The sequence below is a fragment of the Schistocerca nitens genome, chromosome 6 (genome assembly GCF_023898315.1).
Source record: "Schistocerca nitens isolate TAMUIC-IGC-003100 chromosome 6, iqSchNite1.1, whole genome shotgun sequence".
Classification (NCBI taxonomy): Eukaryota; Metazoa; Arthropoda; class Insecta; order Orthoptera; family Acrididae; genus Schistocerca; species Schistocerca nitens.
This window is the reverse complement of record NC_064619.1, coordinates 440,584,431-440,608,879: the sequence shown is the minus strand read 5'-3', so window position 1 is coordinate 440,608,879 and position 24,449 is coordinate 440,584,431. Positions and strand designations below refer to the sequence as shown.

At 42.9% G+C, this 24,449-nt stretch overlaps 1 protein-coding gene across 1 annotated transcript in view; it reads left to right on the top strand.

Moving 5' to 3' along the window:
• The window catches only part of LOC126262931 (protein madd-4-like), a 469,727-nt gene that overhangs the window by 146,008 nt on the left and 299,270 nt on the right, over positions 1–24,449 (top strand). Inside the window, exons 4-5 of the mRNA XM_049959860.1 lie at positions 14,886–15,030; positions 21,210–21,339. Of these exons, the coding sequence (XP_049815817.1) occupies positions 14,886–15,030; positions 21,210–21,339 (275 nt within the window). The remainder of the gene's footprint in view (positions 1–14,885; positions 15,031–21,209; positions 21,340–24,449) is intronic.

Here is a 24,449-nt window from a genome sequence, read left to right as displayed (position 1 = left end):
TTCTTACTAGAAAGAGCAGATAAGCAGTTGTTAGCATCCCACTTAGTAAATGAATCGACTTCATTTACTACCGGTACGATGGACGTGGAAGAATTATGGGCAAATTTTAAACACATTGTAAATCACGCATTGGACAATTATGTGCCGAAAAAGTGGGTTATGGACGGAAAAGACCCACCGTGGTTTAACAGCGCAATTCGGAGAATGTTAGTAGAGATCTGTGCTGCTGTAAAAAGAGCGATGCGCGAAGCATTCAACCACTACCACCGCCATACCTTAGCAAAAGATCTTGCTGAAAACCCAAGGAAATTCTGGTCTCACGTAAAATCGATAAGCGGGTCGAAGGCTTCCATCCAGTCACTCACTGATCAGTCTGGCCTGGCAACGGAAGACAGCAAACCGAAAGCTGAAATTTTAAATTTAGCATTTGAGAAATCTTTCACGCAGGAGGATCGTACAAACATACCGCCGTTAGAGTCTAGTAACAGATTCCCGTATGGAGGAGATCGTGATAGACATCCCTGGGGTTGTGAAGCAGCTGAATTGATTGAAAATAAATAAATCGCCAGGTCCTGATGGGATTCCAATTCGGTTTTACAGAGGGTACTCTACTGCATTTGCTCCTTACTTAGCTTGCATTTATCGCGAATCTCTTGCCCAACGTAAAGTCCCGAGAGACTGGAAAAAGCGCAGGTGACGCCTGTATATAAGAAGGGTAGAAGGACGGATCCTCAAAATTACAGACCAATATCCTTAACATCGGTTTGTTGCAGGATTCTCGAACATATTCCCAGTTCGAATATAATGAATTTCCTTGAGACAGAGAAGTTGCTGTCCATGCATCAGCATGGCTTTAGAAAGCATCGCTCCTGCGAAACGCAACCCTTTTTTCACATGATATCTTGCGAACCATGGATGAGGGGTATCACACGGATGCCATATTCCTTGACTTCCGGAAAGCCTTTGACTCGGTGCCCCACTGCACACTCCTAACTAAGGTACGAGCATATGGGATTGGTTCCCAAGTATGTGAGTGGCTGGAAGACTTCTTAAGTAATAGAACCAAGTACGTTGTCCTCGATGGTGAGTGTTCATCGGAGGTGAGGGTATCATCTGGAGTGCCCCAGAGAAGTGTGGTTGTGTAACCTCTCCCTCACTTATCGACCTTAATGACAGTGAAAAATTAACCGCGTGTACCTAATGTAAATTTGGGAAAAGCAATCGTCACCGAAGTTAATCTGTCGGTAAAGAGGGAGGAAAGGGTTACATCTACATGAAAGGAAAAATGCAAATGAAATTGGTGGAAATTAATTTTGAAAAGGGGTAAAGTTAATAAAGAAAGTAAATGTGCGGCCGTTACGTTAACAATTAACTAGCGGTAATTAGATATTTGAGATTTGGGGGAAATTACGGTCGCCAGTCCTATGGACAATTACTATAGTAACTGAAAAAGAAAGGTTATTACACATATAATTAGCACTAAAAGCGTGGCAACTGAAGGTTGACACGTGTAGTGTGAAAACTGAAAGTTTTTCAGAAGTAATAAATTTCGCTACACTCTGACTTAATTAGCAAAAGAATTAATAAAACCGGAAAATTGAAAATTAATTTAGTGACTGAAATTAATAGTGAGCTTTGTTTCTGAAGCACATCGAAATTCAGTAAAACACGGTTAGTCTTGGGCTACCTCAACAATCATTTCAAAAGCTACTTGAATCTACGCAATTTATAAATAAGAGATTTAACTTTGAACTTGAATTAAATGTTTTTGAACAATTAACAATAGTAAAATTTAGTACGTACCAAGCTGAGCTGCAGTCACAGGTAAGCTAAAATACGGTAACAAAACTCGCACTCTTAACTTGTGCTTGTGTAATATAAATATTGTAGCCAGCTATGAATACCTTAACTGAACTTTGAAATTAAAGCAGTAAAATCGAATGATATTACTTTAATGCTGGCGTTTGAATTTCAACGACACTCGGGTTCATTCCGGAAAAGGAAGGGACCCTGCTTGGTAATGCAATTGGGACAATGAGCAACAAAGGTTCATGCTACGTTGCTGTAATTTAGTGAGAAAAATTTAACAGTTTGAAAAGCTGAGGTCTGCCATACAGTTCTAAAACTTTACGTGCTACCAGTCTTCCTTGTTGGTTGATTGAAGGTTTGAAGTCGTCGATCGAGGAGGTGGCGACAGTCACTCATTGTCGGCCGTCGCTGTTGCAGAAGATGGATGGTGGCGCGCCTTCTTCTCGACACGGTCTCCAGCCGAAACGAGCTCTTGATGTGTCAGCTAACGCTTCCCGTCCGCGACACTATGTCAGAAACTAATATAGCAAGTCGAGCGCAATTACATGCTGCCAAACCCCGAAAGCGCGGCAACTCGCGGGAGCGTCACACAACACATCTGCTCCACCGCCCTACCCTAGCCAGACTCACTCTGCTCTGCCCGCGCTCCACGCGGCAGAGTTAACACTACCAAAGATCCTAAACACTTTGGTTCTCCACACGACCTATCGATGTATTCGTTCGACAACATAGTTTTCCCTAGGCAAGACTCAGCGTAAAATACAAATAATATTTACAAAACAAACCAATTATACATCGACATAGATGCATAAATACATATATACAAATAGTAAAACAATTACAATATATAAAGGCACAGAAATGTCATATATTCAGGTAACAAAATAAGGAAAAAATTTATAGTACAATAGATGGAAATAGGAGGATATGCATTTCCGGCGTTACGGTAGGTCCGTTGTTGTTTTCTATCTACATAAATGATCTTTTGAATAGGGTGGATAGCAATGTACGGCTGTTTGCTGATGATGCTGTGGTGTACGGGAAGGTGTCATCGTTGAGTGACTGTAGGAGGATACAAGATGACTTGGAGAGGATCTGTGATTGGTCTAAAGAATGGCAGCTAACTCTAAATATAGATAAATGTAAATTAATGTCGATGAATGGGAAAAAGAATCCCGTAATGTTTGAATATTCCATTAGTAGTGTAGCGCTTGACACAGTCACGTCGATTAAATATTTGGGCGAAACGTTGCAGAGCGATATGGAGTGGGACAAGCATGTAATGGCAGTTGTGTGGAAAGCGGATTATCGTCTTCGGTTCATTGGTAGAATTTTGGGAAGATGTGGTTCATCTGTAAAGGAGACCGCTTTTAAAACACTAATACGACCTATTCTTGAGTTCTGCTCGAGCGTTTGGGATCCCTATCACGTCGGATTGAGGGAGAACTTGGAAGCAATTCAGAGGCGGGCTGCTAGATTTGCTACTGGTAGGTTTGATCATCACGCGAGTGTTAGGGAAATGCTTTAGGAACTCGGGTGGGAGTCTCTGGAGGAAAGGAGGCGTTCTTTTCGTGAATCGCTACTGAGGAAATTTAGAGAACCAGAATTTGAGGCTGACTGCAGTACAATTTTACTGCCTCCAACTTACATGTCGGGGAAAGACCGCAAAGATAAGATAAGAGAGATTAGGGCTCGTGCAGAGGCATATAGGCAGTCATTTTTCTCTCGTTCTGTTTGGGAGTGGAACAGGGAGAGAAGATGCTAGTTCTGGTACGAGGTAAACTCCGCCACGCACCGTATGGTGGATTGCGGAGTATGTATGTAGATGTAGATGTAGATCAAACAAAGAGACGGAGAAACGACTGCCTATATACCTCCGTACGAGTCCTAATTTCTTTTATGTTGTCTTCGTGGTCTTTACGAAATATCTGCCTTGGTGAGAGTAGAATCGTTCTGCAGTTAGCTTAAATGCCGGTTCTCTAAATTTTCTCAGTTAGTGATCCGCAAAAAGAACGTAGTCTTCAGTCCAGGAAATGCCGCTTGAGTTCCCGAAGCATGTCCGTAATACTCGCTTGCTCATCGAACCTACCGTAACAGACCTAGTTGTCCACCTCTGAATTGTATCTCTCTCTTCCTTTAATCCAACTTTGTGCGGATCCCAAACGCGTCATCAGGACTCAAGAATGGGTAGCCATGTTCTATACGTGGCCTCCTCTTCATATGAAGCACAATTTCTTAATATTCTCCCGATAAACCGAAGTCGACATTCGCCTTCCCAACTACTGTCCTTACGTGCTATTTCTATTTCATATCGCTTTGGAACATTACGCCCAGATATTCAATAGAGGTGATGGTGTCAAGCATTACACCACTAATGCTGTATGCGAACATGTCGCGATTATTTTCCTAGCCATCTCCATTAATTCACATTTTTTTTTTTACATTTAGATCGAACTACCGTGCAACATAGCAGCTAGAAACTTAGTCTAAGTCATCCTGATTCTCTTATAGCCACTCAACGACACCTTGCCGTACACATACGTTAGTACTTTTGGTAGGCTGCTATTATTTACTTTCGTAGAACCCGTAGACCTTTCATACTGCAAACATTTCATATTGTCACGTAAAATTAATACAGAAGATGATTTACTTCGCTAGATAACGAATACACATCACCTCATGTCAACGATGATGTAATGATCATTAGAACAATAACAATAAAAAATTTTCTTACATTAATAAGTTACACTTATCTTTAGTGCAGCATTGGCAGACCGGGGTTCTTAATTTGTAATAACCTGACAAAGTTTTCTTGCACCTTTTGTGTTATTTCTACCGTCTCAGGCAAAGTTACAAGTATTGCCGCACCCATAGTCACCGTGGCAACCAACGCACAAGCTCCGACACACATAGCGATCTCAAGAACTACTCCCTCAGCGGTCTCCGCCGCCTATCCATTTACAGAAATCGCACAACCAGTTTATTATAACATATCGTTGTGTATTTTACAATCGCCTTTCTTAATAATTAATATTTTTCGTGACAAAACAGCATTGATATTATTGAATCTTAATTTTATTACATCACTTTTCATTTTCTCTACTATCACAAATCATTTCGTTAATATCTGGTTCCAGCAGTCTCCCACATGATTTCAGTCATTTCTTTGCTTCAGACTTGTGCAAATCGGTGAAAGTTCTGTAAGAAAGCAGACAAATACATTTAATTAATGGTCGTCCTTTTGTTTTGTTATCTATTACCACGAGATAGCGATCTAAAGTCGGACATAAAATGCACGTAAAATTCGGCTTTACACGAATCACGGTGCTGAGATAGTTTAAAGTGAAACAGATGACAAGAAAAAATATGTGCTGACGGTAATTATAAGAAGCGTTTGCAAAAATCTTTCGCCGTTCGGGTTTTATCCGTTAAAAACTATTTCGTAGAAATGCATTATTTAAGCGCTGCATTTGGATATAATTTAAAAAAGCTGTTTATTAAGTTAATTATCGTTTCGTTGTTTATACGTTAAAGATTTCATTCACCAGTTGCCTAAAATTATCGACAGGTCTTTGGACGTGCAAAGCAATGCATGTACGAAACTAAACCCACAAAAAACGATATACTGTTTGATTGAGCGCGTAAAACTTCATCGGTGACGAAGAAAATTAAACTAACCCGAAAATTTCTGCAAAATAATTGTCAGAAAGAAGTTCATCTCATTTCTAACAATACCAAATGTTTTACTGCGTTTTCTTCAAAAACCACTATGTTATCTTGTAGGAAACTTATTTTCGGGCAAAACAAGCTTTCGTACAGGATTGAAAAGTTCATAATATTGTGACGTGGATACTTTGCTTAGCAGTACTTCTGCTTATTTCAGCCAATCAAATACATACTTAATTCTGGTTGGTCGTAGCAACATTTCACGCCAAAATTATGCACGTGAGTTTTTCTGGCAGTGATTTCTTAATTTTTAGTTTTTATTATTGCATGCTTTATAAAAAACGGCAAGAATGTAAAGCTAAGAGATAATAACAAGATGTATGTTTTTCAATAGTTATTTGTTGCACGAATCGTTTAGCTTGTGATATAGCAAACTTTAAAATAAGTTTATCTATATAATATGGTCGTATGGTAAGTTTACCTATGTAATATAAAGTATTTAGATGCATTACTATCATAAACGTCGCACAGTATTCATCTTTTCGATCTGCGGCTCTTGTCTTTCTTTGTGTGTTTGCAATTAAGTTACTGGGTGTAGGTTCCGCCCTTTATGCAAAAACAATTTTTCTTGTTACCCAAACATGTTTCGGCACCTCCGTACCATCATCAGTGGATTTTGTTTATTGAAAACTAATAAGAGAACATATTTTAGGATGTAACTGATCTAACAAAGTGAGGCCTAGAGAAATTTTTTGCTCGCACAGTGTTTAATATTTCGTTCTTTATGGTATTTAGGTTTGCTGTTATTTTGTGCACTGCATTAAGTATTTAGAGTTTTTTTTCATATGTTTGCTTATACGTATATGAATAAAATGGTTGAAACATGTAAAACAAAAAATTAAAAGACATTATAAAATTAAACAAAATTTTAAAAGATACAAAACAAACTAACAAAATGATAAAAATAATAATAAATAAAAATATGAAAAATGAAAAGTAAAAAATAAAACAAAAACTTTCTATGGGCATGTGTGCTCTAAGGACGCTGTAGGCTGTACTGGACAGCTTCAACCCTAACCGTAGAGAAGCGAAACTAACAATGCCCAACTCAAGCAGCATTTTTCGTAAGACAAAAGAAAATCTCTACCGGGTCACTCATCGTTCGAGTCAACAAAAAGCTACATCAGTTGCCAAGGTATGGCGAACTAATGTCGTAACTATGGTAGAGTGAAAGCTGGGAACCAGAATGAAAAATGCTTCTGTCATAGCACACAAAGAAGGCGAATATGCCCTGGACAGAGTTAGGGATGTAAAAGAAGAGAACTATGTTTCCGACTTATCTGGTAGCTTCAGAGACATTTAAATAAAAACATTTGACATATTTGCGCATTTTTTGCGAGTTAACCCTACTTCACCAGCACAGTGAGCTCTCTCAGCTGGAGGGTGTTGGCACACTTGCATCTTGCGATTTATAGGCTAAAGTCCTTGATCCTGTGCCCAAAATTCAGAAGATTCGCCAGCCATGGTAAACAATAAACAATACTGTATCAGATGACTGAAGAGCACAGCTGTAATAGCTAAAAATGGTTATCTTGGCTGATAAGATTTTGGGGTGGAATAGTTCGTGGGAGGACGATAAAATAGTTTTTTTTTATTTCTAGGTTGGGGGGGGGGATGTGATTTTTTTTCCCCGTGGGGTCCTTTCTACCCCAGACTTGCCCCCGTTACATGTATGGTGAGGATTGTAAGAACAAATAGAACACATTCATGGGTTTCTAGAGAGTGGGTTGCATCTACAGTACGAAGAATTTAAGAGTGGGGTTTATCTATATCAGGAAGCATTCCAGAGTGGGGATGCATGCATGTTAAACTGCATGTTGCACGACATGACAAATGTCATGTAGGATGACATGATACCATGTATCATGTTATGCGATATGACATCACGTATAATGTTGCTTTATGTGATACGATGAATTGTATTATATGACATGGGTACTAATACTAACAAGTAAAAAAGCACTAATGTGCCACAATTATCTGATTTAAATGTCTCTGAAGCTGCCAGATAAGTGGAAAAGCTAGTTCCCTTCTTTTTTATCCCTAATTCTGCGTATAACATATTCGCTTTTTTGTGCTATGATAGGAGCATTTTTCATTCTGGTTCTTTCTTAAATGAACTACAGTTCAATAAAGATGTTGTTAACTATGATGTACACTACTACTTTCAAATTACAAAGTCATTCTCGAGGATAAACGTAGAATATCTACCGCCAAGCCGTAAATAAAAGGTTACAAAATTCATATTTTATCAGTTTTACTGTACCCCAGTCATTGTGTCTAAAGCCTCATCGATACTAAAAAAAATGGTTCAAATGGCTCTGAGCACTATGGGACTTAACATCTATGGTCATCAGTCCCTTAGAACTTAGAACTACTTAAACCTAACTAACCTAAGGACAGCACACAACACCCAGCCATCACGAGGCAGAGAAAATCCCTGACCCCGCCGGGAATCGAACCTGGGAACCCGGGCGTGGGAAGCGAGAACGCTACCGCACGACCACGAGATGCGGGCTCATCGATACTCAAATACTGATATGTGAACTTGGGATTAAAAAACACGCACGTACTCAGCAAATATAAAATAGCATATATGTATAAAAACATACATACCGAGACGAAATGGTAACACTATAGTTCAATTTAGTTATTTGAATGTTGCTTGGATAATATTTGCTTTGATATGGAATGTGTCAGATGGTTTACAAACATCATAAATTTTCTCAGTGGACACATAATTGCAGTTTTGTCGGGTACGGCCTTTCTGCCATACATTCCCAGAGTGACGGACAGAATCGGCCGTATATTGCGCAAACATGGCGTAAAGACGATCTTCAAACCGACAAGGAAGATCAAAGAGTGTCTTAGATCGGCGAAGGAGAAAAGAGACCCACTTTCAATGTCGGGAATATACCGCATACCATGCACATGCGGAAAAGTTTATGTCGGGATGACTGGACGATCCATTAACACCAGGATCAAGGAGCATAAGCGACATTGCAGGTTGGGGCAGGTGGAGAAATCGGCCTTGGCAGAACACGCACTGAATGAGACCGACCACGTAATAAAATTCGCCGACACGGAAGTTCTGGCTGTAGAGAACCACTATCACACGCGCTTGTTCAGAGAAGCTGTAGAAATACAAAAACACGCGAACAGTTTGAACAAGAAAGAGGAAAGCCTTAAGGTCAACGGATCCTGGCTTCCCGTACTGCAGCGAACGACCGTCGCAGGTAGCAAGAGGAGAACCGCACCGGAAATGACCGCGGAGAAGCCCTCGGACGTTGGCGCGCCAGGTACATATAGTCTGCGCCCGCGAGCTCGGCTCCAGTTCACCACCGGCAATGGAGGGTGAAGCTTTGACAATGCCAGCCACTCGTGCTGGCGAAACGTCAGAAAAATCATTAGATGAACGTCGGCCGAAGAACCCGAGACAGAAGCCAATAGGCAGTTTGTCAATTGCAGTTTTACTTTCATTATAATATAAAATACAGTTTAATAAATGCAGATCAAACAAACGCACATGTCATCTGTAGAGTTCGTGCTTAGCGAAGGAATCGTTGTCAAGCATAAAATCTTTCAGTTTGTTTTCACAATCGTTTTCATTGTCTGTTAGCACTTTTAATTCACAAAGGAGACATTCAAATTTTTTTATGGCTGTATACTTTGCTGCATCCATACAAGTGTAAGGTGAAACGAGGAACAACTTTGTTCTTAGTGTGATTGGTTCTCCACAACAAACTTCATAAGAAGGTAAATATATTGTGGGGCCCCAGGCTGATATGTAAAGAAAAACTGTTTAAATTTATAAACAGCAAGCTGTGGAAATGTGTTATGTACACTGTCTGTTCAAAAGCGTCCGGACACCTATTACTGGACATTAATATAGTGTGTGTCCACCCTTGGCATTACGGCGGATTGAAGCCAGCTGACCCTGCTGGGGACACTTTCGATGACTGTCGAGGAATGGCAGCCCATATTCCTCAAGAGTCCAAACCAGAGAAGATAGTGACGTTGTACGCTAGGGTCTTGAGCCAAATCGATGTTCTAGCTCACGCCAAAGATTATCCATTCTGTTGAGGTCGAGACCCTCGGCGGGCCAGTCCATTTCAAGAATGTTATTGTCCACAAACCATTGCCTCACAGACGCTACTTTATGACAAGGTGCGTTATCATGCTAGTAAAAAGAATCGTCTTCGAACTTTTCCTCAGCTGGTGTGAAATGAATTCCTATATTTCTACACTTGGCGTTTTCTTAAGCACAGTAAGGGAACTACGCTCTAACCACCAGAGACACCCCTAAAACCTGACGCCGTTGTCCTCCGTACTTCACTGTTTGCAGGAAACGTTCTCCAGGAATTATTCAAACCCAAACCCTTCCATTGGATTTCCATAGCGTGCAGTCTGAATCATCACTCGAAACTACTGATTTCCAGTCATCCGATGTCGATCGGCGTCTCTTAGCATTGACTACAGTCATGTGTGGCTCTTCCACTGTACCTCACTCTTTTTAACTTCCTACGCACAGTCATTGTGGTAAGTGGACTGTTGGTAGCACTCTGGAGCTCACGAGTGATTCCTTCCGACATTTAGCGCGGTTTTTTATAAACATCATCCCCAGTACTCGATGATCCCTGTCCATCCAAACTCGAGGTTCGATTGGTCTTGGTTTAGGTGTGGTTGTTCTTTCACGTTTCCACTTCATAATCACATTATCAACAGGGTTGAGAGATGCCTGATGTATTTGTTGCTCAGGTGATATCCAGTGACTAGTCCACGTTTGCAGTCACCGAACTCTCCCGGTCGTCCATTCTGCTGCTACAGTATCTCTACTGAAACACATTACTGCCTTCCTCCATTCACGCTGGCCGGTCCGTCTCTCATGAAATCCAGAGGTCATCTCCACTCTGCAAAGAGGTGTCCAAACACTTTTCATGCGAGCGTAATTTTTGTATATTTTGCTCCGTACATCCAAGACTAAGGTTAAGATGGGTACAGGTTTGATTCTACTGTGACTGGTTCTTCACAACAAAGTTCATATATTGTGAAACTCTAGGCTAATTTATGAAGAAAAACTTTTTTGATCTATAAACAGCAAACTGTAGAAACACAGTTTGTATATTTGCACTAAGGTGACAAAAGTAGTGGGATATCGATGGGCACATACACACAATGCGGTAGTATCGCGTACAAAGTATAAAAGGGCAGTGCATTCGCGTAAACGTAGGCGATTCATGTGAAAGAATTTCCGACATGATTATGGCCGCACATCGCGCATTAACAGACTTAGAACGCGGAATGGTAGCTGGATCTCGACACATGAGAAATTCCATTTCGAAAATCGATAGGGAAGCCAATATTGCGGGATCCACAAATACTATATTTCAGGCATTACCTCTCAAGGCGCCGGCCGCTGTCGTCGAGTGGTTCTAGGCGCTTCAGTCCGGAATCACGCGGCTGCTACGGCCGCAGGTTCGAATCCTGCCTCGGGCATGGTTGTGTGTGATGTCCTTAGTTAGGTTTACGTAGTGATAAGTCTAAGGGACTGGTGACCTCAGGTGTTAAGTCGCATAGCGCTTAGAGCCAATTGAACCTCTCACGGCGGACAACACAGTTTTTTGGACAACTTGGTTGTGGAGAGAAGCAGCGATTAGTATGATTAATCAATAATTCAAGAACAGTCTTAATCGCATTTATCATTGTTATAATACCGCCAACCGGTTTCAACCCGACGTAGGGGCCATCTTCTGGGCGTTTACACCATTGGTCGACTGCTGGTGGTGTCACTCCTGTCTACAAACGGCAAGAAAAGACTCCTGCGTCGCGTTGAAACCGGTTGGCGGTATTATAACAATAATAAATGCGATTAAGACTGTTCTTGAATTATTGGAAAACACAGTGGCCGACGGCTTTGCGTAACGACCGAGAGCAGCGGTGTCAGTGCTAACAGACAACCGACACTGCTTGAAATAACCGCGAAAAACAATGTGGGACGTGCAACGAACGTATCCGTTAAGACAGTGCTACGAAATGTGGCGTTAATGAGCTATGGCATCAGACGACCGACGCGAGTGCTTTGCTAAAAGCACAACATCGCCAGCACCGCTTCTCGTGGGTTCGTGACCATGTAGGTTGGATCCCAGAAGAATGTAAAACCGTGCCCTGGTCAGATAAGTCCTGATTTCAGTTGGTAACAATTGACGGTAGGATTCGAGTGTGGCAAGGCACTGTGCGAGCTGGCGGTGGCTCCATAATGGTGCGGGGTGTGTTTCGAGAATGGACTGGGTCCTCTGGCTGTTCAGCTACTTGGAGACAATTTGCAACCATGGACGTCATGTTCCCAAATACTGATGGACGTTATATGGATGACAATGCTCTGTGTCACCGCAAATGGTTTGAGGACATTCTGGATAATTCGAGCGGATGGTTCGGCCACCTAGATCACCCGACATGAATCCAATCCAACATTTATGGGACATATTCGAGAGTTCCGCTCATGCACAAAATCCTGCAATGGCGACACTTTCGCACTTCTGAGCGGCTATAGAGGAAGCGTAGTCCGCAGCTCGTGGTCGTGCGGTAGCGTTCTCGCTTCCCACGCCCGGGTTCCCGGGTTCGATTCCGGCGGGATCAGGGATTTTCTCTGCCTCGTGATGACTGGGTGTTGTGTGCTGTCCTTAGGTTAGTTAGGTTTAAGTAGTTCTAAGTTCTAGGGGACTGATGACCATAGATGTTAAGTCCCATAGTGCTCAGAGCCATTTGAACCATTTGAAGGAGGCGTAGCTCAATATTTCTGCTGGGGACTTCCAACGGCTTGTTGAGTCCATGCCACTTCCAGCTGCTGCATTACGCTGGGCAAAGGGAGGCCCGACACGATATTAGGAGGTATCCCATGATCTTTGTCATCTCAGTGAGTTTGTAGAGAACGACTACGGATGATGTTTTCTAAATAAAAGCAAAATACGTCTGATGTGAAACATCCTTTAATTCCAGTAGCCCCCAGACGACAAATAATAATAATAATAATAATAATAATAATAATAATAATAATAATAACTGAATTAACGAATTCCAATGCCTGGAAAAACTTCAACAATTTCTAGTAATCCGTAAACAAACATCGAAAACTATTCGGAGGGAAAAAAGAAATTATGACAAACGGCGACTAGATGAGATACAACAAGACTTTAAGAATAACAACACCAGGAATTTTTATAAGACGTTTAAAGAACATATTGCAGGATACCAGCCACCCAATCTTTGCTTCAAGAAAACGGATGGTTCACTAGAAACTAACATGAAGAATAACTGCCAAATCCTCGCAGACTATTTCAACATACTTCTCAACTGCGAAAGACCTACAGAGGATATTCACTACCAGACGTCTAGAACAAATCCCGACGCTAAATCACCAACCATCAAATGGCTCTGAGCACTATGGGACTTAACATCTATGGTCATCAGTCCCCTAGAACTTAGAATTACTTAAACCTAACTAACCTAAGGACAGCACACAACACCCAGCCATTACGAGGCAGAGAAAATCCCTGACCCTGCCGGGAATCGAACCCGGGAACCCGGGCGTGGGAAGCGAGAACGCTACCGCACGAAATAGTAGAAATTATCAAGACACTGAAAAACAATAGAGCCACAGGAGAAGATGGAATTATTGCAGAACTATGGAAACTAAATGATGAAAGATTAACAGGAAAAATCCACAAAATCATATTAAACATTTGGCAAACAGAACGCATCCCTTCTGAATGGAAATGCACACTCATCTATCCACTCCACAAAAAAGGGGACAAAAGTGAACCAAATATTTAAAGGGGTATCTCACTCGTGCTGGTCACATAATAAAATCCTATCAAAAGTTCTTATGAATAGATTAGAAGAACAAGCTGACCCACAAATAGGAGAATACCAGGCTGGTTTTCGCAAGGGACGATCATGCATAGAACAGATCTGGAATCTGAAAATGATTCTCCAGATGAGAAACACCCGAAACACAGTGGTCAGTTTTGAAGATTTTAAAAAGGCCTACGACTCAATAGACAGAGTAGCGTTCTGCAACACGCTGGAAGAGTTCAGCATTGACACAAAGACAAGAGCAATCATTCGGCAAACACTAACTGACACAGTCTCAAAGGTTAAATTTATGGAGGATATCTCTGAACCATTTGAAATCCAAACTGGAGTGTGACAGGGTGACGGACTTTCACCATTACTCTTTAATACCATTCTTGAAAAAATTATCAGGACATGGGAAAAAGAAGTCCAAGGAATCCATATTGGCATTAGAAAAGATAATAGATTCAATGTGAAGTGTTTAACTTTTGCAGATGACCTTGCAATCCTCACAAATAATAGAAAAGAAGCCACTAACGACATAGAGAAGTTACACGAAATTGCAAAAAGAACTGGCCTGCAAATCTCGTATGAGAAAACCCAATACATATAAAGAGTGCTACAAGACAAATTGCCTATTGTGACAACCCATGGGAAAATCGTACAAGTAACACATTGTAAGTACCTGGGAGAAATCATCCAGCCATCAGGGATCAGCCTAAAGGCTAATGAGGAAAAAAACTACAGAAAGCATATAAACTCACGTGGAACTATTATAAGAAAAAGTCCATGTCCATTAACGCAAAACTGAGGCACTACAACACTGTCATACTTCCGGAGGCACTGTATGCATCTGAAACAACACAAATAGGTGGGCAAACTAAAATCAAAGAAATAGAGAAACAAGAAAGGAAAATTCTCAGGAAAATTTTTGGCCCGATACAAGAGCAAGGAATCTGGAAGAAGAGACCAACATCAGAATTATATAAATACACAGACAAGATAACGGATACAATAAGGAAAAGAAGAATGCAGTTCTACAGACATATCCACAGGATGAATGAAAACAGAATTTCAAAGCGAATTCTTAAAGTCATCAACTCAGGCAGGGGAAAAACAAAGTGAATAAAAGAAGTTGAAGAGGACCTCAGACAAGCACACACAACAGTAAACGAAGCAGAAAATAGAAGTGAATTCAGGAACATCATCAAAAAACATAAATTTGACACCACAACACAGAAGAGACCAGGATGCAAATGGACAGCGGAGCGAAAGAAACAACACAGTGAACACATGAAGAAAATTTGGGCTCAGAAAAAACATAAACAAACAATCATCATAAAGGAATTCAAGTTCAAGCGCTCTCTTTAAATGGGAATAATCGAAAATAATAATAATAATTGAATTAACAGTTGCATAATTTAGAAATTGAACTGTAAACTGCAGTAAATGTTTTTAACAGTTTGGACGGATGGATGAATGTCTGGTGACATTTGCAGCGCGTTGGCTGCGACCTGCGCATCGGGTCGTCCAAGCGAGTGGACGCGTGCGGCGTGTGCGGGGGAGACAGCTCGTCTTGCGCGCAGCCGCTGTTCCACTGGGAGCACGCCCCCGCGTCGCTCTGCTCCGCCCCCTGCGGCGGCGGTAAGTACTACGCGCACCTGCAGCGCCAGCTAGAGGTACTCACTGTCCTCTCAGCCTCTCGTTAGCGTGCCCAGCTCTTCAAAGAGCCGTCTGTAAGAGGCTCCAGAGTACATAGCACGTAAGCACTGTGGACAATACGTGGACATCAGCACGCTGATGCCGCAGTGAACTTGAAAACGCCCTCTATTTCGCGAGGTAGAGAGTTCATAAGTTTCTTCAGGTATGCCTTGCCCATCACTATGCAATGATGCCATAGAGCAATCAAATTGCTTGTTATACACACATCAAAAAAAGTTTTGCATCACCTCTCCTGTAGAGAAAATTGGAGTAGACATCAACATCAACATCATTTCCGCCCTTTTTATTGCTCATGAAAATCACATGTTGCATGTTGTACCACCATACAGACAGACCTTCAGAGGTGGTGGTCCAGATTGCTGTACACACCGGTACCTCTAATACCTAGTAGAACGTCCTCTTGCATTGATGCATTCCTATATTCCTCGTGGCACACTAACCACAAGTTCATCAAGGCGCTGTTGATCCAGATTGTCCCACTCCTCAACGGCGATTCGGTGTAGATCCCTCAGAGTAATTGGTGGATCACGTCGTCCATAAATAGCCCTTTTCAATCTATCCCAGGCATGTTCGATAGGTTTCATGTCTGGAGAACATGCTGGCCACTCTAGTCAAGTGATGTAGTTATTCTGAAGGAAGTAATTCACAAGATGTTCACAATGGGGGCGCGAATTGTCGTCTATGAAGATGACTGCCTCGCCAATACGCTGCCGATATGGTTGCACTATCGGTCGAAGGACGGTATTCACGTATCGTACAGCCGTTACAGCGCCTTCCATGACCTCCTGCGGCGTACCTCGGCCCCACATAATGCCACTCCAAACAGCAGGGAATCACCACCTTGCTGCACTCGCTGGACAGTGTGTCGAAGGCGTTCAGCCTGACCGGGTTACCTCCAAACATGTCTCCGACGATTGTCTCGTTGAGGGCATATGCGACACTCATCGGTGAAGAACACGTGATGCCAGACCTGAGCAGTTCATTCGGCATGTTGATGGGACCATCTGTACTGTGCTGCATGGTGTCGTGGTTACAAAGATGGACCTCGCCGTGGACATCGGAAGTGAAGTTGCGCATCATGCAGCCTATTGCGCACAGCTTGAGTGGTAACACGACGTCCTATGGCTGCACGAAAAGCATTATTGAATATGATGGCGTTGCTGTCAGGGTTCCTCCGAGCCATAATCCGTAGGTAGCGGTCATCCACTGCAGTAGTAGCTCTTGGGCGGCCTGAGCGAGGCATGTCATCGACAGTTCCTGTCTCTCTGTATCTCTTCCATGTCCGAACAACATCGCTTTGGTTCACTTCGAAACGCCTGACACTTCCTTTGTTGAGAGCCCTTCCTGACCCAAAGTAACAACGCGGACGCGATCGAACCGCGGTATTGACCGTGTACCTCCTTCCTTGTGGAATGACTGGAACTGATCGGCTGTCGGATTCCCTCCGTCTAATGGGCGCTGCTCATGCATGGTTGTTTACATCTTTGGGCGGGTTTAGTGACGTATCTGAACAGTCAAAGGGACTGTGCCTGTGATATAATATCCAGAGTCAACGTCTATCTTCAGGAGTTCTGGGAACTGGGGTGATGCAAAACTTTTTTTGATGCGTGTATTTCACCTGTTGTTCCAGGAACTCCTAGACGTTGTCTGTGGTAGGTGGTGGAGTGGCTAAGCGGCTATCGAGAGATGACAGGGTGTCAGAGTGATCGTCAACTAAGGAAATTACGTGTGCAGCCCTGCGAAAAGGGTACTGCCATCGTGGAAAACGGAACTCTTCACAGCATACTCGTCATGATGTAGAAAAAAGAGCAATGATTGGTCTGCGAGAATTGTTGAAACAGACATCCAGGACTGTGTGCGCGCTAACGTGAATGAATAGTTCCATGAAAAAGTGCGAAAAACATCCCCAAAACAACACAAAAACACCTCTGACCTTATCTACGCCCTGCACAGAATAAGCGCATCACTGGCGTCTCGGTGCTCTCGTTTGAGAAAACATGAAATCTCTAGTCATTGGATCACATTGACGACTTCAGACACCTACTGCGTTGATTGATCCATTGAAGACGTGAAACTTCATGTGCTGCTGTGAGCAGTTGCATTTTGTTGAGGTTCTCAACTCTAAATGTCCATTGCATGCAGTTACCATAGCAGTGCCTGCGCGGAAACTGGTTGAGATAGCCCTGCAATCGGTACCAGCAGCAACGTCTGATGGGCTTGAAACCGATTGTCACTGACAGGGCGCACATGACATTTTTTTCCGGTAGCTGTCGGTTAGAACCTTTTTATGGCCACAGTTCTTTATACCGTGTTACATGATTGCGAGTGGTACACTTTTTCTTGTAGACACATTGGACACTCTGTATCGATGCCCCAACAAATGGGGCAGCTTTATTTACCTTGTGGCCATGAGCACTGTGGTGGACTATTCATACAATTTTCCATTCGTTTGCAGGTTCGTCTTTCTATAGTGTGAGAAGGAAATTATAACAGGATACTTAGAGCAGGGATGAGGACTGTGATAAACTTTGATTCAATCTGTCCTCAGCTGCATTCATTAAATAGCTACTGATCGGCACTTGACGACTTCTATACACTGTTTAAAACAATAAACAAAAAATTTTTCTCCCTTAAAGTTGTCTAGGTAAATGAAACACTTTTCGGCCTTGTCTCACGAAACATTACTACTATTTTGTAGCGTTGGTTCCAGGTTGTAAGCATATTTTCCATTACGTTACTGATTCCAAAGATGTCAAATGCTTACTCTGTTTTTTCTTGACTTATACTATAAAGGTAATCTCTGTGTCAAAACAGCCATCAGAGATAAGTTTTGCATTATAAGTCGAGAATTGATAGATTGAGAAGCTGACATTTGTTTACCTTTGCTTGGCTGCCATTATCTGAATCAGTTGTGCACTGGAAAATGGGCTTACAACCTGAAACCCAGGTCCTTCAAAAATAATAAAATTTTGTGAAATAAGGTAAGAAAGTGCGAGTGCAGGCTTTCTCGGCGAATTTCATGTATGAAGTCTTCACAGTTTATCAGCCGAGTAGCATCGTCGTCTCGTAGCTACGAGACGACGGTGCTACTCGGCTGACAACCCGAGACAAATTCATATAAGGCAAGAAAGTGTTTCTTCTCCAAAATACAGTGCTTTACCAAGAACCCATAGCTGATTCAGTTAAAAATAAGTCACTAACCTTTTTCGCACAATTCAAGAAACACTTCTCCGTGTGCCAGCATATAACAAAAATTTGTTACACAATTTTTAGATAAAACTAATTTTCTTTTTATGCAAATCCAGCTTTAGCTTTACACCTTTAAGAAACATTTATTTAGTGTTGAAAGTTTTGTATATCTGAATGAAAAAGCCAATCTGACAAAAACTGCACTAAACTCAAATCCATTCTCCTTACATGAATCACAAAAATTACGAAAAAGTCTCACGTAGAAAAAAGAAGGAAGTCGGCGCTATAGACTTACGCTGTACATTGTTTTGAAGCCGGGGGTTCTCGGCGCTCAGTCAGGAACCGCGCGACTGCTACGGTCGCAGGTTCGAATCCTGCCTCGGGCATGGATGTGTGTGATGTCCTTAGGTTAGTTAGGTTTAAGTAGTTCTAAGTTCTAGGGGACTGATGACCACAGACGTTAAGTCCCATAGTGCTCAGAGCCATTTGAATTTGAAGCCGGGGTAGGAGGGACCTGCCACCATCTTCGATAGTAGAAAACATTAGCAGAGCACTGTTTACGATTGTTTCTCGATCATTATTTCTTTCGTGTGCAACAGCTGTTTGAATCTGTTTTTGAATGTGTATTTTCTCGAGTAATACGACATATTTAGCCTCGTTAATGTAATTCATTTTTTGTTAATATGCTCGTATTTCGAATAATCAAGGATGTGTTGTAAAAGGAATGCTTTCGTAATTTACTTAATTCCACCTTTACTGTATTTGTATCGACTGTAAATGAATGAGTTACGTCCACGGTGAATAGTCACAGGACTGCTTGGAACCATCCACGGCGCTCCAAAGCGACCAGTGTTAAGGTGTTGACCAATGATTTGTGCTGTGAGCTTCCAATAATGCAATAATGTTGTGGAATATTACTGACGTTCTGCCTACACAACTCAGTAACCTTGCCGATAAATGGTGAACACAGACTGAAACGTAGCAATTAAAATCTCCGCTATTTGTTAGTTCTACGGGATGTTATCATCACTGAGTGGATTCAGCCGCATATTACATACCTGAAGAAACTTACAGCACTCGTCATAAAATTCTCTCTGGCTTACAGCCGCGTTAGATTGTTTAAAATCCACCACAGTACGGCAAAATGGTCCCAAAGAAGCTTTGCGTTTTTGCCGTTTTGTGCCTCAGTAACAAGTAAGATTAGCCGACTCCTGAAGATGCCTAAAATCGACTCAATTTTTAGATCTCCAGCAAAACTGCGACAGCTCATAATGACTGTGAGAGAGGTATACACAATACCATACTGTTGTGGACCATTTTAAGTCGCATATACTGGGCGTACTATTGAACAGAGCCGTGTAGAAGACAGAAAGTGTGTCCGCCTGCAGTATCCTGAGGCTTAGACCGCAGCAGGGCATGCTTTGGAAAACAGATATCGAATTTCATTCGGAAGTGCCTCCTTTATTTAACTGACAAATGAATCCTGGGTTGGAGTGATAAAAGAAGCGATTGAGATAACAATTTATGACAACACTCTCACTAAAGACGGCGGCCTGCAGCTAAGCACGGCTTGGGAGCCAGCCATCGGAAGGTTGAAGTGAACGCAGCCGATGTGCAGCAAAAACATTGTCATATATTACTTGAATAACGATGACAAAACCAGCGGCTGTATTGAATCTAATATCGTTTATTCTTTTTGAAACACGGTATCAGTTTCGACAGCACATGGTGTCGTCTTCAGGCCCCGAACGTAACCTGCACATAGAAACGGTTGTGGACGACATTTACATCTACATACATACTCCGCAATCCACCATACGGTGCGTGGCGGAGTGTACCTCGTACCACAACTAGCATCTCTCCCTGTTCCACTCCCAAACAGAACGAGGGGAAATTGACTGCCTATATGCCTCTGTACGAGCCCTAATGTCTCTCATCTTATCTTTGTGGCCTTTCCACGAAATGTAAGTTGGAGGCAGTAAAATTGCACTGCAGTCAGCCTCATATGCTGGTTCTCTAAATTTCGTCAGTAGCGATTCACGAAAAGAACGCCTCCTTTCCTCTAGAGACTCCCACCCGAGTTCCTAAAGCATTTCCCTAACACTCGCGTGATGATCAAACCTACCAGTAACAAATCTAGCAGCCTGCCTCTGAATTACTTCTACGTCCTCCCTCAATCCGACCTGATAGGGGTCCCAAACGCTAGAGCAATACTCAAGAATAGGTCGTATTAGTGTTTTAAAAGCGGTCTCCCAAAATTCTACCAATGAACCGAAGACGATAATCCGCCTTCCCCACAACTGCCATTACATGCTTGTCCCACTTCATGTCGCTCTGCAATGTTACGCCAGGTTACGTTCGGGGTCTGAAGATGACACTACGTGGTGTCAAAAGTGGTAGCATGTTTTAAAAACAATAAACGACGTTAGATTCTAATAGATCAGCTGATTTTGTTATTAATATTCAAGTATTACGTGTCCGACTGCAGTCCCATGTGATGGATTACTAGAGATTGTCGTATAAGGCGTTAGCGTGAGCACCAGTGACGTCACAGAAGGCAGCGCGGCTGTTTTAGGACGGCAGCAACAATCACACGGCAGCCACCACTTGACAATGGCCAAGGAGCACTCGGAATAAAGCTCGTGGACTTTAAATCACCTGTCGTGGCTGGAAGTCCTGGAGAATTTGATCAGTATTTACCGCCAAGAAACCATGTATTCCTGTATTATTCCTCACTTTCTGTGCGAAGTGAGGCCATGATCGAGGCAAAGTGTGGCAATGCACGGTATCAGCATGGTGTTTTGTGGTTGTTTAGTAATGTGCACTCGGCGTGCTGGGAACGATGTTGAGTGCCTGCGGGCCGGTGGAGTGAATTTTCTTCTGGGTGCTGAGAGGAGTGGCGTGTGGTGCAGGGCGCAAGATGTCCCGAGCGGTGTGCCGCAACCGGGTGACTGGCGCTGACGCCGACGAGCAGCTGTGCAACGCGTCGCAGCGGCCGCCCCGCCTCCTGCTGCCTTGCAACACCCACCGCTGCCCCGCCAAGTGAGTACTCCGCACACCTTCTCCCAGAATTGCACACAACGCACACAACAAACTGCTCAGTAATCCTTTGATCATTACGTTAATACTTGTTCCGTAGATCCTGAATATGACATTTCGTAATGATATGGTTGTTGTTGTGGTCTTCAGTCCTGAGACTGGTTTGATGCAGCTCTCCATGCTACTCTATCCTGTGCAAGCTTCTTCATCTCCCAGTACCCACTGCAGCCTACATCCTTCTGAATCTGCTTAATGTATTCATCTCTTGGTCTCCCTCTACGATTTTCACCCTCCACGCTGCCCTCCAATACCAAATTGGTGATCCCTTGATGCCTCAGAACATGTCCTACCAACCGATCCCTTCTTCTAGTCAAGTTGTGCCACGAGCTCCTCTTCTCCCCAATTCTATTCAATACCTCCTCATTAGTTATGTGATCTAGCCATCCGCAGGTGAAAAGGAATACAAACGTCTCAAAAATGAGATTGACAGGAAAAATGGCTAAGCAGGGATGGCTACAGGAAAAATGTAAGGATGTAGAGGCACATATCACTAGGGGTAAGATAGATACTGCCTACAGGAAAATTAAACAGACCTTAGGAGAAAAGAGAACCACTTGTATGAATATCAAGAGCTCAGATGGAAACCCAGTTCTAAGCAAAGAAGGGAAAGCAGAAAGGTGGAAGGAGTATATAGAGGGTCTATACTAGGGCGATGTACTTGAGGACAATATTATGGAAATGGAAGAGGATGTAGATGAAGATGAAATGGGAAATATGATACTGCGTGAAGAGTTTGACAGAGCACTGAAAGATCTAAGTCGAAACAAGGCCCGGGAGTAGACAACATTCCATTAGAACTACTGACAGCCTTCGGAGATCCAGGTCTAAAAAAACTCTACCATCTGGTGAGCAAGATGTATGAGACAGGCGAAATACCCTCAGACTTCAAGAAGAATATAATAATTCCAATCCAAAAGAAAGCAGGTGTTGACAGATGTGAAAATTACCTAACTATCAGTTTAATAAGCTATGGCTGCAAAATACTAACACGAATACTTTACGGACAAATGGAAAAACTGGTAGAAGCCGATCTCGGGGAATATCAGTCTGGATTCTGTAAAAATGTTGGAACACGTGAGGCAATACTGACCCTACGACTTATCTTAGAAAATAGATTAAGGAAAGGCAAACCTACGTTTCTAGCATTTGTAGACTTAGAGAAAGCTTTTGACAATGTTGACGTGAATACTCTCTTTCAAATTCTGAAGGTGGCAGGGGTACAATACAGGGAGCGAAAGGCTATTTACAGTTTGTACAGAAACCAGATGGCAGTTATAAGAGTCGAGGGGCATGAAAAGGAAGCAGTGGTTGGGAAGGGAGTGAGACAGGGTTGTATCCTATCCCCGATGTTATGCAATCTGTATATTGAGCAAGCAGTAAAGTAAACAAAAGAAAAATTAGGAGTAGGAATTAAAATCCATGAAGAAGAAATAAAAATTTTGAGTTCCATTCAGTTTCGGGTGTGCAGCCGCAAGAAATCTTCTTATTCTAATAGTTCGGCTGTATAACGTTCAGTCATCTTCAGAGTGAGCTGCAAGACTGCCGCTCCAGTTTTTTTTTCCTTTATTGATTTTCAATTCCCCCCGAAGGGGGCGGGCTGGCAGCAGCTTAGTACGCTGCTCTACAGCCTACAGACTTTTATTTTAAAGAACGGGAGAAGAAAAGAAACAAGAAAACAGGCGATAAAATGGTGACTCAAGTGAAAAATGGCGAAAAAATGCGGAAAGTTAAAACAGAAAGCAAAAGGGGTGGGCAACGTTAATAAAAGACACAGGAATCAGACAAGTAACATAGAACACACACAATTAAAAAACACGGCGACAGTCTGGTTTCTGTTCGCAAGAGATAAAAGGCACACCCAGCGACAGTATGATGGCCATTCGCAACACTTCCCAAAAAACACAACACGGAACACTCACTGTAAAACATGCACTGTAGAACACTCACTGTAGAACACTACACGAAAGTGGCGGCACAAGGATGACACTGCCGAGCCAAAGGCAGATGGGGGGGGGGGGACCCTGGAGGAGGGGGAAGAACAAGGAGGGAGAAAGGAAAAAACCGAAATGGGGGGGGCAAGGAGGGACAGGACTAATGAAGGGGGAGAAGGGCAGACGCGAGAGGGAATGAGAGGAGGCAGAGGAGGGAAATATAAATGGACTCGGGGGAGAGAAGGGGGCAAAGAGAGGGGAGGTGGGGAAAAAAGAGGATGGAAGGGGGGGAGAGGGAGCCCGGGAAAAGGACAGAGGAAAGGAGGGGGAGTGAGGATCAGAGTTGATAGGAGGGATAAATGGAGGGAGAGAGGGCATCATCCGGGAGGGGGAGTTGATGGAAGCCACCTTGGGAAAGGAGATGTAGGGTGTAGAGATGGAGGGTAGGGGGGACACAACAGTGAAGACGTGACATGGGGCAGGGCCGCTCCAGTGCTCGCTTCTTCCCTTTATACTGTTGTACCGCACGACTGCGCATGCGGCCACAGATGCAAATACGCCAGAGACGTTGGTCGGCGGCAGAGACGTGCATAGTGCGCGAGTTGTATCTATGACTCCGCAGTTGATCTGTGTTGGCATATCGATATATCATTGCGAGCTGCACTGTGACGACGTCTTTGCGAGTTTATTACAGCAAGTGCCGGATTCCGTGATTTATCAAGATTGATACCACTATCTCTATTAATTAAATTCGTCGTCAAGCGAATTTAAATTGCCTCCTTCACTATCGAGTTCCAAAAGGATGATGTACACTCCTGGAAATTGAAATAAGAACACCGTGAATTCATTGTCCCAGGAAGGGGAAACTTTATTGACACATTCCTGGGGTCAGATACATCACATGATCACACTGACAGAACCACAGGCACATAGACACAGGCAACAGAGCATGCACAATGTCGGCACTAGTACAGTGTATATCCACCTTTCGCAGCAATGCAGGCTGCTATTCTCCCATGGAGACGATCGTAGAGATGCTGGATGTAGTCCTGTGGAACGGCTTGCCATGCCATTTCCACCTGGCGCCTCAGTTGGACCAGCGTTCGTGCTGGACGTGCAGAC